Source organism: Ascidiella aspersa, chromosome 7 (genome assembly GCF_963924565.1).
Source record: "Ascidiella aspersa chromosome 7, kaAscAspe10.2, whole genome shotgun sequence".
Lineage (NCBI taxonomy): Eukaryota > Metazoa > Chordata > Ascidiacea > Phlebobranchia > Ascidiidae > Ascidiella > Ascidiella aspersa.
In genome coordinates, this window is record NC_139453.1 from 21,652,228 (window position 1) to 21,668,761 (window position 16,534).

General features: G+C 39.2%; 1 protein-coding gene across 1 annotated transcript in view; it reads left to right on the top strand.

The window, feature by feature from the left end:
* LOC146138309 (rap guanine nucleotide exchange factor 6-like) overlaps nt 1–16,534 on the top strand; it is a 56,562-nt gene that overhangs the window by 19,355 nt on the left and 20,673 nt on the right. The window contains exons 4-16 of the mRNA XM_083394828.1: nt 3,046–3,121; nt 4,235–4,366; nt 4,915–5,028; nt 5,435–5,579; nt 6,131–6,267; nt 7,349–7,519; nt 8,314–8,466; nt 9,068–9,229; nt 9,974–10,153; nt 12,014–12,137; nt 12,492–12,608; nt 12,997–13,158; nt 14,361–14,442. Coding sequence (XP_083250954.1) covers nt 3,046–3,121; nt 4,235–4,366; nt 4,915–5,028; nt 5,435–5,579; nt 6,131–6,267; nt 7,349–7,519; nt 8,314–8,466; nt 9,068–9,229; nt 9,974–10,153; nt 12,014–12,137; nt 12,492–12,608; nt 12,997–13,158; nt 14,361–14,442 — 1,755 coding nt within the window. The remainder of the gene's footprint in view (nt 1–3,045; nt 3,122–4,234; nt 4,367–4,914; nt 5,029–5,434; nt 5,580–6,130; nt 6,268–7,348; nt 7,520–8,313; nt 8,467–9,067; nt 9,230–9,973; nt 10,154–12,013; nt 12,138–12,491; nt 12,609–12,996; nt 13,159–14,360; nt 14,443–16,534) is intronic.

A 16,534-nucleotide genomic window follows, 5' to 3' on the forward strand; every position in this document is an offset into this window, starting at 1 on the left:
ACAAGGTGTAAAGGTTTGCGCGAATAGTCTTTCCTTCACTATGTGGACTTTGGGAAGTAAGCTGATTTTAAAGACTGCTGCTTGCGGATTGTTCTACCAAAAGTCGTTACCAGTTTAGCCGCCACGTGGAAAGGTGTACGTGGTACGGTACGTACGTGCAGTTTGAACTCTTACCTTCGGTATGATCACCTGTGTACTTTCCTTGAACTCCAACTGAACCGAGGTGCCAGCAATTTACACCCATCGCGTAACTGCTGGCAGCAGGCAGGCTACTGTGAGTTGTCCGGTGATTTCCGACTCGCGTTTTAGTCACGGCTGGCGAGGGAGAGTCTGACGTCATTCGGACGATCTGACGTTTCACGCATGAACGATCGAGCGGCGAAGGTCTCTGAACCTTATTTTCTTCCGTCTGATCTCCGGTCGCCAGGCGAAAGTGCTTTAACTTTGATCCGAATGTTTACCATCACCACTTGGAAGGTGCTCCACAGTTAGTCGAGCCCTGTGCGATGTTTACGCTGGTCAGTGACGCTCGGGTTGAGAAAAGTTGTACTTTCTCCGTTGGGCGTGTATTTTTAGCAAGCCCAGCACCAAAAGGTTTTTAAAACTCAGTGGTCGACCGTATTGTCGTATCTAGCAAGATAATGCTTACTAAGTTAGATAAGATACTCAGCGAATATGAAGTTTAAAAATAGGGCCAATGGGACATAATCAGTAAATAAAGCGAAGGTGTTCAGAGCTTTCCAAGCTTAGCTCAACGTCGGTTTTCTTTATTTGCAAACCAATGCTCGCCTTCCGAAAAAAATCCACCTTTTAGTCACGCAAAACGGTCACGTTTGGCCATTGCGCGTATATGTTTTGTCTGGGCGTCGACGTATCTTCTGGCAATAAAATGGGAAGTAAAGTGCATCCTTGTTGCTTTTATACTTGCGCTCTACCAAAACACGAATTTTATTGCCGTTTTTTATCTCGTTCCTGTAAATTTAGGTTTTTGCTTGTTTTTGTTAAGACCAAGCCCGTAGTGCAATATGGCACGGGACGTTTTATGGTTCCAGGCGACAACTTTTATTTGTGTATCGTGTCGCATTGTTTTGTCGACTGCAACCTGGCCATTCGGGTTCGCTCCGAAAATGTAAACAAGCCTAGCTTCAACTGAACTCGGTTACTTTTTGACTCACGTGTAGCGATTTGCAAATGGGAAGCGAAAAGCAAAAGGAAGTTTTGTTATTCGTACGTAGCCGCGTGGACGTTTTCTGAACTCGCTTATTTGTTGTTTACCACTCAATCCTGAAGTAAAAAAAAACATTGCGGATGATATTATGGAAATTTTAAAGTTTATTGTTGACTTCTTTTGTATTTTTTGTTTAGTGATGGTTGTAATAAGCTTTCTCCATTTTATAACAGCTATCTGCTTTTGTATGCCATATAGAAAAAAGTTCAACTAAAATGTCTGCTTTTTGTAATAATGTCGCTTCAACCCTTTTGACCTGTGTTCGAATCACTTCAAAAGGGCTTGTACTTGGCGGTTAAGGTCAATATACTGTGGTGCAACTTTTCTGGTTTGCTTGCATTTACAAATAGCACAAGAGGCCAAAGCTCGCAGCTAAGTTGAAAAAAAATGTGTTTACTCATTCGCGCCAACCGCGACCGCCACTTTGGCAATCCAATCGAAAAACGACAAATTGCCTTGGAAACCGTAAATTGCATTTTTCCGTCGATTGCCAGACGAGGCGCAGAAACCGCGAGAAGGGGAACCATATGATAGACGAGCCCGGCTGCCTATTGTTTATGCAAGCGCCTTTTTTTCTTTGAGCACGTTTTTTTTGTGTTTTGCATGCGATGGGGATATATGGACCGACGCAACGGTTTGTAGACTTTAAGAAAGAGCTAAAGGTGGTTATGATAACTTCATTGCAAATGGATTGTTTGTACCGCTTGGTCTTTAAAAGTAACTTGTTTACAGAACGCGTTTTGACCTTCCTTATATGCCAAACGTGTGTATGAATGTAAGTGCCTTTGAACGCTAATTTTTCTGCCTGTTTATAACACCTCATGGTGATTCAGGCTCGCGCCAGTTTGTCAGCGGCCCATCGTCATTTTATAAGAGTAGTTTGTAATATTCCAGCACGCTTTTAGCGTGGGCGGTGCATCGTCTTGAAAAAAGTCAGACACGATATGGTGCAAAACGCCCGTCGTGGTCTCGCAAGTCAGAAAGTTGATCAAGGAATTTGTTGCGGAGTCGAACGATAGGAGCCATTAACGCTAATGTGATGTTGTAGCTCGAATGGCGGTTTGAAACCTGCTGTAAGCACTTTGAGGTTTTTGCTGTTGTTGAGCCTGGTTTAAAAATGAGGGATGCGAGTTGTAGTTTTGTTATCACTGTTCATTCAGCAAGGAAAGAGAAAGTAGTAAGCTTGTTTGTAAACTCTTTGGAAGTGTTTACCCTAGAAAGCGAAGCTACACGATAACTTATTCACGCGTTGTAATCACTACCAATCTGAACCTTGTGTAATGATTTTAAATTGAGTTATAATGAGAACGTTTTCCCTTGGCCCTAGAGAAATAGAGAGAATAATTTAAAGTAGTTGAAATGTTAATCATTAATGTATCTCTATCTAATTAATTGAATTTTGTTCTGTCGCTATAAGCGCTACAACCAAAAAAATATTAGTGAAATAACCAGCTGGAAACGTGTCCTATTTTATGTTATTAGCGCCAGTTTAGAAACAATTCATAGTACACTAATATTTGCGTAAACGTTAAAAAGATATCTTACTAGTGACGAGGTATGAATTAGTCAGCTTTACAGGATATGCTACCATAAAGATACAAGTTGTAGGGTACCTTGACAAAATGCTGATGAAATCATCTGCAATCTTATTTTGTTGATGCAGGCTCTGTAAAACGAATTGCGTGTGAATATATAAAAACAGCAAACAGTTCTTAGCAGATTGTTTTTACACGTTGTATTGTATCCGGTCCGCGCATTGCGTTTCACCGTTCAAGAATTCCCGGCATTGACCTTAAACGCACTTTTTTGTTTTACAGCTTTGGTAAACAAATACCTGGCACGAAACGAAGAGGTTGTCAATGCCTCGTGCTGGAACCTTCGGAAATGATTGCAGTAAGTGGTCAAGTTTTGTGTGAATTTGTTTCTAATCAGTTGCTATAAAGATACAGTAATATATATTGATAGCACTGACATATATGGCAAGTCAAATTGGGCCCGGCGTTCATAGTTTTGTGTGCTTAACGGCGTACAAATATAGCCACAATACGCTTTTACATCAAAGCTCAACATGAGTTTTACGAAAATGGCTTAAAATTGCTCCCATGGGCGTTTGTGGCGCTGTGTGCTGTACAGTTTGCGCACGCCAGGCAAACGGCATAAGCAGGCCGACTTAACTCGGCTTGCCATTCACAAAAATGTATCGTTTCGAGGAATTGGATTGCCCTTTTCTCATGTCCATCTCGCCTCCCCACGGCCCATTTTGCGACGAGATACTTCGCCTGTAAATGGCCGCAGGGCCCTTACGCGCCAGCGTTGTTTGGTTTATCTGATAAATCGCTAAGCCGGCTCCTTGCCTGCCATTAACTGCGTCCGTGGAAGTCAATATCGCCCGGTAAAGTGTCAGCGATTGTGGTGGCGGTATCTCGTCTCGTGTTAAAGTTTTCGTCTATTTAAGTGTTGTTGGCCCGGCATTGCCTGTCTTAGGATAAACGCACTGCGTAACTGAAGCTTTCGAACACCAGATAACCAGATTTCGGAAAAAAAATATCTTCTCTGTAGCTGTCTATGCTTTGCTATGTTTGTGACAAATCAACGTGGCAATACATCAAAAGTAGATTTTTTTCAAAGAGTTGTGATTATTTATAATTTTGAAGTTATTAGTTTACGATTTACGCAATTAAAATGTTCTTTATATAAACCTTAAACTTAGTAAAAAAATCACTACTTGTTATGTTCCTGCTAATATAGCACAAGGGTCCAGGGCAACATTTCATGCACCCTAAAATAGGTCATAGGTGGGTGATGGCTTTTAAAAACGTTAAGTTATTCAAAATGTTTGCTCACCAAAGTACATAGGGCACACAACGGCTTTGCTACGTGAGTTGCACCATATCACTCCATAGCACCAGTCGCTTTGTACACATGCTCTATTGTTCTATTCCCGTACTCACAAAGGCCACGGCCGCTTTATACTCCATATCTATGTATATTTGCTTTGACGCCCAGATTGACTACCCGGACATGACCCTGCACAGCGCCAACTTAAGCACGCGACCTCACGCTTTCCGCAACAGCAGCGCAAATTCGGCTTCAAGCACCCTGGACAGCGTCGTGGAAGTCGAATCCACCTCTTCAGGCGTAAGCAAAAATCGACGTTTTAAGACAACTATAGGGCCTTTGGCTAGTTAAATTGCCGGTTGTTACTTTAAATTAGTCATCTGCCAGGTTTAAACACAATTAATTTGATATTCAAGGAAGTATTCAGGAATGATATTCAGGAACTGGAAACCTCATTTTTTATGTAATGTCACCGAAATGATTTAAATGAGGCTTTTGCACGGAGTTCACTATGACCTATTAAATGTCGTTCAACAAACCGTGGTGTGTTGGCATGACCACTCCTCATTGATATTAAACTGCGACCTTTTGCGAAGATTTTCAAGTTCATTTTTAGATCCACCAAACCTCGTTTCGCGTTAAACGAAACATTTTTTTTGAATTTATAGAGATATTAAACTAAATTTTACTTCCATGTCACAATAAACTTTCGTTATCGTCAGAATGTTTACATTTTATAGTTTCTAATATATCATATGTATGGTTGGGAATGGGAGTTAGGTTGAGAGGCTTTGTAAATACTCGTAATCTTTTGGTTATCTTCTCCTAATATTTCTATTTTACCTTAGTCGATACAAGGTTCACCACTCCACCATTCTCGACAAGGCAGCGTACACAAGGGAAACGGTCAAGTGACAATGAGAGACGACATCTCGCAGTCAAGTTTTCAATCCAAAGACATCGTGAGTTCCTGACAGACCGAAGTGTTACATTTATACAATTTTGATACAGTAATACAAAAAATAATGCCTTGGCCGGACTGGAATTTTTTGTCCCCGACTGGAATTTTTTGTTGAGTATTTTACTGAAATGTAACTATAAATGGGACTAGAACAATACAATCAACTTAAAACATGTAGGAAAATGTCATTTGATATAATGGTCTCTAATCGTACACAAATAGTTGTACCAAGAAGCTTACCAATTGAGCAAAAATCAGATTCTTAAAAATTCTCAAAAACCTATGCCATAGGCAGTGGACACCCTTGAGCATTTGAAATGGCACAACAGGGCGGTTGAGAACAACTGGTTTAGTCAAAACAGTAGCCAATTCGTAGAATAACCCTCGATTTTTTTCTTTCGATGCAGGATGACGGCGAAGATTATTTGGAGGAACCCGACCTCGACGAGGATGACTCGATCTCACTTCACTCGACCTCCTCCATTGTCATCAAGGATCTCGTCATCGAAGTCGTGAAGAAGGACATTGCTGATCGAAATGGCGACGACTTAGGTACTAAGATACCGATTCCCATACCCAAAGTTTTAGACGATAATAGTCGCGATCTGATATCAATGACGTTATTGCCATGCTCAAACATACAAGTAAAATAATATAAACTTTTAAAGATAATCCCCCCTCCCCAAGGTTATTAGGCCTAAACTAATAAACACTAATTATTAAAATGTGTTTTTGTGTTATAGTTAAACCTTCGTCTATAAGTATTGTTTTTGGAGTCAGAACAAAAACGAGACCACAAAACAGTTTAAACTCTTGCTTTCGAGTTTAAAATGTATGAATCCCTTTCAAAATATATTCCCACCTTTGACTTTCCATACGTACTTGTTAATAACATAAAAAACGAGGTAAGACCAAAATAAATGTTTCAATTTGCCAACTGATTAGATTAATGTGCTCGGTGTTCAAAACTAAAGCACTTATAAGATAGGACACTACCTTGAAATTTCGCGGTTCTTGTAGCAATGGGAACGACATCTTTATTTACGGCAACTGTTAACCCACGTTGCACGTTTCAAGACCACTAAACACTTACCGTTTTCCAGAAATCCTGCTGGAATTCACGAAGAGCCTGCGGGCGTTCTCTAACATGACCGAGCCCATTCGACGGGCGCTCTGTAAGGTCATGGTTTTTGCGTGGGTCGAAAAAGCCAACACCGTGGTACTCAACGACAACGAGCAGGTACGCACACGCAAACGTACACAAGATTTCGTATACACCTTGAAATCAATTGCCGATATGCCATAAACGCCCAAAGCGTCTGATAGTGTTTAAAAATATGCTGTTGTTGTGCCAGGGAACTGATAAATGTGCTGGCTGTATGCGCCGCCTACTTGAGTTTGCTCTCAAGCATTGTCGAGCCTTGGTTTTCGTTTTAACATTGGTCTTAATGCAGAAATGGCCGAGTGTATCGTTTAATTGGCACAGTTTACACTTTATGACAAAAACGTGTCGACCGCCAAAGGGACATTGGACAACGTCAATTAAAATCTGACACGATCATGCCCTATCGAAGCCTTGGTTCGAAGTATTGTCACGTTGTAACACGTTGATCACGCAAAGACATGTAATTAGGACAAAATGTGCCGAAATCTGTTTCGTTGATTACAAAATTTAAAAGGTTCTTCTGCAAAGTTATTTATCGATTTTATCTGTTAAGCGCGCACATCAAGCTCTTTATTGTGTATAAAACAGCACAAAAATACGCCATTGATACTTTTGCGTAATAACTTGGTTTAATGTATAAGATTGCGAAAACTGTCCAGCATAACGCAAAAAGAACCAAACATATACCAAACACGGTATTCCGTTAGTTACAATTACTGTGAATGTCAATTAAACGCAAGCAATCTCATATTCAAACTTGCTTTAATATGTTTAACAATAATAAAACTCAAAAACCCGAATGAAACCAGGATCAGGTATTTTTAAAGGTATATGTCTAGTATTCTGGTATATGTAGTTGCTGTAAGTAAAGTAAAATACATACACATAGCAATAATAAAACTAATAAAACAATTTATTAAATTGTCAAAATATGAAAGCAGTTTAAATTAAGTAAAAAGCTTATATGCTCTGCTGACTTTAAGGCCTCGAGCCCTCAACGAACCTTAAAACTCCATGCCATAGCCGGGTTTCGATTTTGATCAGTACTCGAACAAGAACGTATGAAATTGCAGCCAAGTGTCTTTAAGCTATCCCATGTACACCGAAACAAAGCTGAAAACAACTCAAACTAAATAATCGTGTACCCTGTTTTCAGCTTGATTCGTGGTCGGTGATCATCAACGGCCAAGTGATGGTGCGCACCGAACAGCCAGAAGGTAAGGCTCAGAACGAAGAGCTGACGATGGGCGACAGCTTTGGCGTGGAGCCGACCCTTTCGCCACAGAACCACAAGGGCGTCATGTACACCTGCTGCGACGATTGCCAGGTGACCTTTTTCGAGTCATTTTTTCGTGATGTTTCCCTGGTTTATTTACGTCCTATATTTTCTGGTTTAAATTTTCCATTTCGTTTGATTCTTGCAATGGCTAGTTCCGCATTGCGTGTTATCACTATTTGTTAAAGAATTGTTTTTTCTGCTTTGCTCATGTCCGTTACAAAATAGCGATGGTTACGCTACGCTAAATAAATTGCATATAAATGAAGTACAATGCCCAAGATTACTAAACCACTATTTTAATAAAGTGAAATCAACGAATATAAAAACTAGAATGTTAGACTGATTTTAGCATTCGCGCGAGCCTCAACTTTAGAAATAGAAAGGCTTTCTATTTTAGACGACAAGATAATTTAACTAACGTATCCTTTGGATGATGGATTAGCAAAATGTGCTTGTTCTTTTTTTTTTAAATATGATCCTAAGCAATTAAATCTTCTACTCTTGTCCCACCATGCCCCATGATCACCGGTTAATCCAGCGGTTCCGGACCAACTTGGCTTTAGCGAATGTTTTTAAACATTATCTGTCATCAGTCATTATTGTCTTTAGTTATGCTTTATTATTCAAGCATATTGTCTCTTGTGACAGCATAGCATTTATTATGCTGTACTACCTGCTATTAACGAATCGTTCGCATTAGTTAGAAAGTTGTTACATTAGCAAGAATCGTGACTGCACTAATGTAGTACAAAGAATATCAAAATAATTAAAAGGGTCCACCAGAGCAAAATTTTTAGAAAAGTTTGGGAACCGCTGAGTTAAACGAACCTCTTCTTCCTCAGTTTCTGTGCATCGCGCAAAAGGAATACTACGACGTCCTCCACCAAGGACAGGAGAACATCCAGAATGTACTCGACGAGTCTGGAGAAATCGTAATGGTGAAGGAGAAGCGAGAGTTCGACAACGGAACCAAAAAAGGAAACATCGTTATCAGGGTAAGATTAATTTGAACGTCTGACTTATCTTCGAAATTCCATATTTGCAAAGGTGTATTTTTGTTGAGTGGCAGTCCTTTTTGAACTTAACAAATTTTTTAGGAACAGGAGAGGACAGGAGAGGTGTTTTAAATTGAAACGTAAAGCCAGTATGTTTTTTCGGTTCGGCGGTATTTTTTTACACGACTGATTTCAGTTCCTTGAAATCCATACTGTCCTCAGAGTAATCTAACAGTTTTCGTTAAATCAAAAACCCTGACGTGTCTTTTTTGTTTTATACGCTGAGATTTACCTTCATTTGCTGTCCAGCTATATTATTTAAACCAGGGATATCCAAGCCGGGATGTCGCTGCACACTTTTGTGTCACTTCTAATGCTTAAGGAGCCGAGAAGTATTTAGGATTCTTCAAGTATGGAATTTTTCGATCATAGGCTTCTTTGTACAACGCTTTGTACACGAATGGAGTACAATAATAAATTAAATAAAAACCTACCGTGAGACATAAAAGTTTGGGTACCGTCGCTTTAATATTTAGCGAAGTATAACACCAAAAGATAATCAAAAGGCTTCGTCACCGTGTTTAACCCGGCCTGTTTCCAGGGCAACGCGGACTATCTGCTGAGTCACCTGCTCGAGGACAACACGATCGACGCGACATACACCGACGACTTTCTGCTCACCTACCGAGCCTTCGCTAACGACCCGGTGAAGATTTGTACGAAGCTGCTCGACTGGTTCGACAACACAATGTTTCGCGACAAGGTGGGCATTTCTATCCTGCTTAACTGCTTTAACGATCAAAGACGTATAACTAAAAACAACTCCTCTAATAATTGTAATTATTTATCGACGCTTCGGCAACCTATGCAAGTCGTCTTCGTCAGGTTGAATGACACCGCACGCTCGTACAATAATACATCGATAAACAGTTTTTTTATTTATCTTACTACGTCTGGTAACAACGGTTGATTAATCAAAGACAGGTTTGTTACAATATAATCGCATGATATTGATTGTGTTCATTTAAATAAAGAGTCACTTCTTGGCTGTACCTCGAAATCGAAATTTAATTGTTTAAAGCAGTAGTTCTTCAACAGCGTCCAATGGCACAGCAGTATGCCATGAAGGTTTTCAAGCGTGTCACATAACTTTTTGTCCTAAAGAAATATTATATATAACCTTCGACCTTTTTGTAATTCAAACATACCTGCAGGCATTGAGGACCTTTGTGCAGCACAGTAGCAGACAATTTTAAATAATTACCCTCTTTATTGTCGTTGTCTCAAGGTTGATTAATTTTTAAAGTGTGACGCATTTAGTTTTCTTTGTGCGACGAGTTCTGAAAAACTTCTAAGAAACACTGATTCAAAGGTAAATCAACTCAGAATCTACAAAACCAAATCCGTTCTGACTAGCAGAGATAATATTCTCTCCACTTACGTTGACGAATGCAATTTTGTTGCAAAATTATTAGGAAAAATGTCAAAATCCCGTGTCGCTTTCAAGGTGGTACGCGTTATCCTTTTGTGGGTCAACAATCACTTCAACGATTTCGAGCGCGACCGGCGCATGATGGACTTGCTCGAACAGTTCGAGGACAAACTCCACAAGGGCAAGCTGCAAGGCGAGATGATGCTCTTCAATATTGCCTGCAACGCCAAGGCAAAGCAGAGGGCCGTGCTCATTGTAAGTTGAAAATGTTGTATGTTGTTTAAATAAAAAACAGCTCCTCTGGCAATTTTACTGATGGTGTCATTACCCCGACGAAGGCGCCTTGCATAGGTTGCCGAAACGTTGGTCAAGAATTAAAATTGCCAGAGGAGCTGTTTTTTGATTTATGTGTTGCATGTTGTTGTTAGGGAGTAAAGATTTGCCTCCTGCGCAAAGTCCGGTTGTCCTAAAGCAATGTTTGATGTTGGCTGCAGAAAGTGGTTGTTGAAATCCTCGTATTGTTGTCCATGATTGGAACGTAGTGAATTTTAGGGTAGCGCTCATTAAAAAATTAACGAAATATTACCACCAATCAATTCACAACTTAGTAAATTGATTTTTAATTTCATTAAAGCATTAGATTTATATAAGGATGTAATTGAAAAATCTCTTTATAATCGTATTAAATACTTAAAGGTTAAACACCACTGAATAACGGCATAGTTTGTTACAACCATCGCGATTTGCCAAGTCCTGTTACGCATAAATTTTACAAACGGCTCCCTAATTAAACTTCCGAAATAAAACACCGACTTGTCCCTAAGAAATAAAGTCGGTCATTCAAACCAAAAAATATGTCTATCTCTTCGTTGAAAAGCACTGCCATCTCGTTTTGCTTGCATCGTTGACCTCCCCGGGTGTGCATCATTTAAATTTGTTCAAACTCAATGCGATTCACACGGCCACAGGAAGCGAACACTGTGCGCTATTTTGATACCACGTGCACCTAGCTTACGCCCAATGCGACCTTATGCAGTCGACAGCACAACGTGACATCAATAGCAAAGCGTCGAGGCCAGTCGAGTTCTTGAAAACAGACACTTCCTGCCTACAGCTAGAGGCGTTGGCTGATGATGATTCGCTGCGCTGCAAATCGCCGAACGCATTCCACTTGTCACTTCTTTTTCCCTGATTTTTGTAAATTTTATTTGGTTATAACTTATAAGGTTATATTCGAGCATATGTTCACCTAGCACCCGAAAAAGGTCCATAGACTGTATAAGTCGATTTCTGCGGGTGGCGTCAAGTCAGTTTCGGCGTCGCTATGTGGGTATTGGTTTATAATTCTTCAGTTTCGACCAACTTCGTAGTTTCGTTGGATATGAACAGTATAGCTAGCTGGGCGTTTTGCTGGGCATGTATTTCGATATGTGGTTACTTTCACTACCAAAGCCAAATTTGAAACCCTAGAGCAGTGCTATTCAACATTTTTTGGCTTAATGAACTCTTAAAGTTGTCGTGACGAACTCATGCATGCTGTTTACTAAAAGGTGAGATAAAAAGCAATACGAAAAATCATTGTGCATATCGATGCCATCATGTCAATTAAACCGAGCGGAGCTGCCGAAGTTTTCGCACTGTCCGCGAGAGTTCGATTATGGCTGCAGGCGGCTTGCGAGTAGTACTGCATGTCTTAAAACAGCATTCAATGTGAAGTATCAATGGTTCATAATAAGTTTGTGATGTACCCTTGTATACCTTTTCGTACTGGTTTTTCCCCATGTATATTTTTGTGCACCTTAGGGTGCACCGTGCACACCGGTTAAAGAGCACTGCCCTAGAGATCCAAATATGGAACCGATTACATATTCTAATTAATACTATCGAAGTAGCACTAGCTTAGTTGGAAAGACTCGTTTGATTTAACCCCTTCACTCTTAAACATATTTGTTATTTAATTTCAAGCTTGGTTGTATAACCTTTGTTACAAAATTTGTCGGTTGGTTGATATGGCACGAAAAGCTAATAAAAAATATATAATCGGCCTTTGGTGTTGGTTGGACAAGTGAACGAACGTGAGTTTCGCAATAAACTATTTCCGCGTTTTCCTCGCAGACTCGTCAAACGTGCGAAGTCGACCTTGGCTTTGAGATTGTCGGAGGGAGCGAGAACAACTTCCCCATCTACATCGACACCGTCAAGAAGGGCTCGATGGCTGAAGAAAAGGGCGTTAACCGAGGTAGGTGTGCTTAATCCGCACTGTTCACTGTCAGATGCGAGTTTCTTTCAAATTAAATGTCTTTTCCTACAAAGAATGTATTGTTGTTATCACTTTGCCGCCATTATATGTAAATTGAGTGAGCGCGTTCGTGTAATTTTGTTTGTGTACTAATTTTTTTTTTTTTTTTCTTATAAAAAAGTATGCGCAAGAAAGACTGAGAATGGGTTTGGTGTAGTTTTTATAAATTTTTCCCATTCCGATATCCTTTGAATGGTGTAATAAATTCATTGTGGCGACTGACTGGACTAGATACTACTATTTTTATTAAAACGTTTTGTCATTATTAACATCAGAACCAACATTTATTTTCAGGCGACCTTTTGATGGAAGTAAACGGCCAGAACTTCGAAAAACTTAGCAAGGAAAAGGCGCTCTCCATTCTGAAGAAAAACACCGAATTAAATCTGACCCTTAAAACCAGCTTGTTTGGTAAGTAGAAATGCTTTGTGATTGTATTTGTCGCCGAATACCCTTCTTGACAGAATAAATTGATTTTTATATCCCTAAAAAGTGTTTCGTGTTTTTTTTAGTACAATTGCATTGGGGGATTATTCTACGGCGTCTATAAAAAAGTGTTTGATAAACCAAAGTAATAAATAACGGTCAGCTTTGCAAAACACAACCTGTAGATATTAGTTTAATGTTTTCACGAACTGTCGGCTTCAACCTCGCTTAAAGGCTTGTGGCCTCTCCCGAACGTGTATTTAACTTATAAACGACCGCAAAAAAGCAAAAACAAACCCACTCTTGATCAACGAACTTTCTCGAACAACGCACCCGTCCAATGACGCTATCTCTTCTCTCGTTTCCCTTCCAGCGTTCAAGCAAATGCTGGAAGAGCTGCACAACCCGCAGAAGAAGAAAAAGGGCAAGGGCGACGATAAGCTACCGCACACGCCAGGGCACCGCGCCGGGCGCATGTCGCTCACTATGATGTCAGAGAGCGGCGCCGACACTTACGACACCAAGCACAGAAAAGGTGCGTATTCTCTTCGGTTACTATTGTGTTCCCGAAAAACTCTTATTTTATATAACGTTGAGCGATGTAAATAATAATCTTCATGGGCTTTGCCTTGTGTAAGAAAGGCTATTATTTTATTGAATTTATTTCGGCTGTTTGGCGGCAGTTTTATAATCTGTAAACCCATTTGTTGCAAAATTAAACATATTGAATAATTGGTCTATCATATGATTGGTCAAAAGTAACAGAGTTTCTCTATATATAAAAATCTGATATCGGTATAACTATTGTTTAAAAATGTTGTTTTTTACTCCTATTTACTGTAGAATTTTAAAATCCTAAAAGTAAACTAGCTTTATTATATTGATTAATGTTCCGCTGGCGGCTTGTTGGTTTGCCGAGAATTTCCTCTATGTCGTGCATACAAAACGCTGGCAAATGAACCTTGTTTTTGTAGCCTCGTTTGCGGGAAAAACCCGAAAAATGAGCATTCTGAACAAGATATCCAGTTTTCCCAACTACCTGAACGTGTTTATGTCGTAAGTGGCCCCATTTCTGGTCCAAACACCAGAAAAAAAACGACTTGTAGCAGTCTAATGGCTGCTATACAGTGCACCCCGAAATGTAGATGTTTTAGTTTTAGCCGTGATATTGTCTGTAGTGCATAACGGTGGCCATTAATTCATTTGGTAGAGGGTAGTTTTGATTACTGTGGGGGTGGGTCGTTTTCGGTTTCGTACAAGACCCATAAATACATCTGCTTACGTGATGCCGTTTCCTAAACCTTTTTTGGCGAGGAAATTTTGTCACGCTGTGGATTTAGCACAACGCTTATGATTAAAGTCATTGGAGGATCGAATAGTGAAAAAACTATTTTACCACCCGACAGGCGGCGGATCGTTCACCGCCAAAACAAAGCGTTTTATCACGAAACTTCACGTGCTGCCGAAGATGATCACGTTCGAGTAAGTTCTCTCGTAAAAAGCTTCTTTCTCGCGCACACTTTTGCACTCACGATCTATTTCGTGTCCCAAGCTCTTACCTCAGTCTACTTGCAGCCTTTGCGTCGCGTAATTGCGATCCTATCCCACACCCACACCGCTAACCGCTTGACTCTATAAAAATATGTAGCTGCTTCGTTGTATAGCAGACTGCTAGCCTGTTGACCTCCGCCTGTTTTGCTTTTCCCTTTCTACAACTACAACAATTAAACGTTGCAGGTGGGACGCTCGGCCGCGCCACAAGTAAACTTAAGAAAATGTTTCGCAAAGACAATAGCTATAACGAATTTATGGCCAGACAGTAAGTCGTCGTGATATTGGATTCCGTTTTTTTATTTTTTTTACTTTTATTTTTACGTTGCGCCGATCTATTTCTATTTTCGAATGACTTTTTCTCAAATCTTTGTATTGAGAAACAAAACAATCAAATCAGTTTTTTGTTTTTCTTTTGGTTTTGATTACTCTGAATGTTAGACTGGATATACTTTTGAAGTTCCTTGAACAAACATCCATTGATTTAGGAAGATTTTTGCTTCTACAAATGAGTAGCAAGCTACTAGATACAAACTCGTTCTTAGGAAACAAATTAACTTCCATTACATTTTTTAAAGAATATACAATCTTGATTGTTTTCTGCATTATCTTAAGGCGCGAGCATCATAAATCACTCACATTCATTTCATTTGTCATCATTTACTTGTTTTCTACAAATTTTCGTTCACAACACAAATCTAACACTTGCATGATTAACATATCTTGAGCACGCTCATTTGTATTTATGGCTAAAGACTGGAGTATGTTGAATTAGAAAATTAAAAAATAAAAAAATAAATGAAATTTAAATAAAATTAGTGTTCTCTTTTTCTAAATAGGTACACAAAAAATTATATATTTTTTTTAATTTTAAAAAAGGTTACTTCGCATTACGTTCTTTGCAATGTGTTCTGCATACAGGCGTGCTCATGGTCTGTTCAAAATATTCTGATTTCCACCATAAGTTCCAGTTTTGTTTTGTGGTGTGTTACCGTGTGTTCGAGTTTGCATGTGCTTATGAGTAGCTTTTGTAGGCGCCGCATGATTTTTGCCTGGTACATTTTTAGCATGTAATAAATTGTTCTTGTTTTTTTACTTAAAAACATAACATAAAACAATTTACAGTTTACAGTAGGAATGTGGCACTTGTAAACAGTACTCCCTGTATTTGTTTTTATTGTATTAAGATTAGTTGTTTGCCATAAGCTCATCCAGAACCTATGTTACTTTTAAAAAGTTTTTTTTTTCTTTATTAAAAAACACAAAATTCTTTATTTATAACGTTGTATAGTATAACCGTGCCACATTCGTGACTGGTAAAAGTTTGAATAATTAATAAACAAATAATTTACAATTTAAAAATGCCGACAACCACGCAGCCCAATGTTTGTTTGGTAAAAAAAACAAAAACATTTTAATTGTATAACAAAACGGTAAATATTGAAATTTGGCTCTGAATTGCAGCATTTTGGCGTTGCTTGGCATTGTGTCGCTTGTGGCTGTCGAAAGGTGTTGAACTTGTTGTAACAAAAAAATAATGATAAACGTAACTTTGTGCACTTGGTGACATGTTAACCGACAGTCGTCTAACCATCTGCATGTTGTTTTTTCTTTCCCTCCGCATTGCCTCACCAACCAACCAACCAACAAATACACATACACCCTAAAAAACAAACACTCACGCCCACCCTCACTTCTGTCGCATACACAACGTCCTGTCAATCACGCGCCCATATTTACCTGTGTATGACTGAAACCCCACGCACGAATCCCTCGTCTACATCTGCATTGCCCTGTAAACATCCCATTTCTGTTTTCGCCACTTGGTTTTGCCGCTCATTGCTCTTGCGCCGTCGTTCAATTTTTTTTTTTTTTACCCCACCTTAAACAAAAAAACGTGACAACTCTTTATTCGTTTCAAATTTTCGCGATAAACGTTCTCGATTTTTATCGAACGTGACGACTTCCGAAATGCCACCGCGCCATTAACCCCTGGCAAAACGTTGAACGTCGAAACGTGTTGCATTTTCTTTTGCGTAACCTTTTGTAAACACACACTTGACTTTTAAATAAAATTTCCTTTAATAACGCAAAAACTGCCATTTCAAAAATTCCACCGTGCTTATAAATATTTATATTTTTTCTGTGTAAAATTTAATTATCCATGATATCCACAATCCATTTTCCCATTATATGTAAAAATAAAAATCACTTGCCCTAATACTCGTTAAAACTAAAACCAACCACACACGAAAAACCTCAAAAAAAAAAAAAAAAAAATCCCCAATCGCATAAATACGATACTTCAACACCCACCAAACAATAAATAACACCGAACACTCAAAAACACCTATTCACCA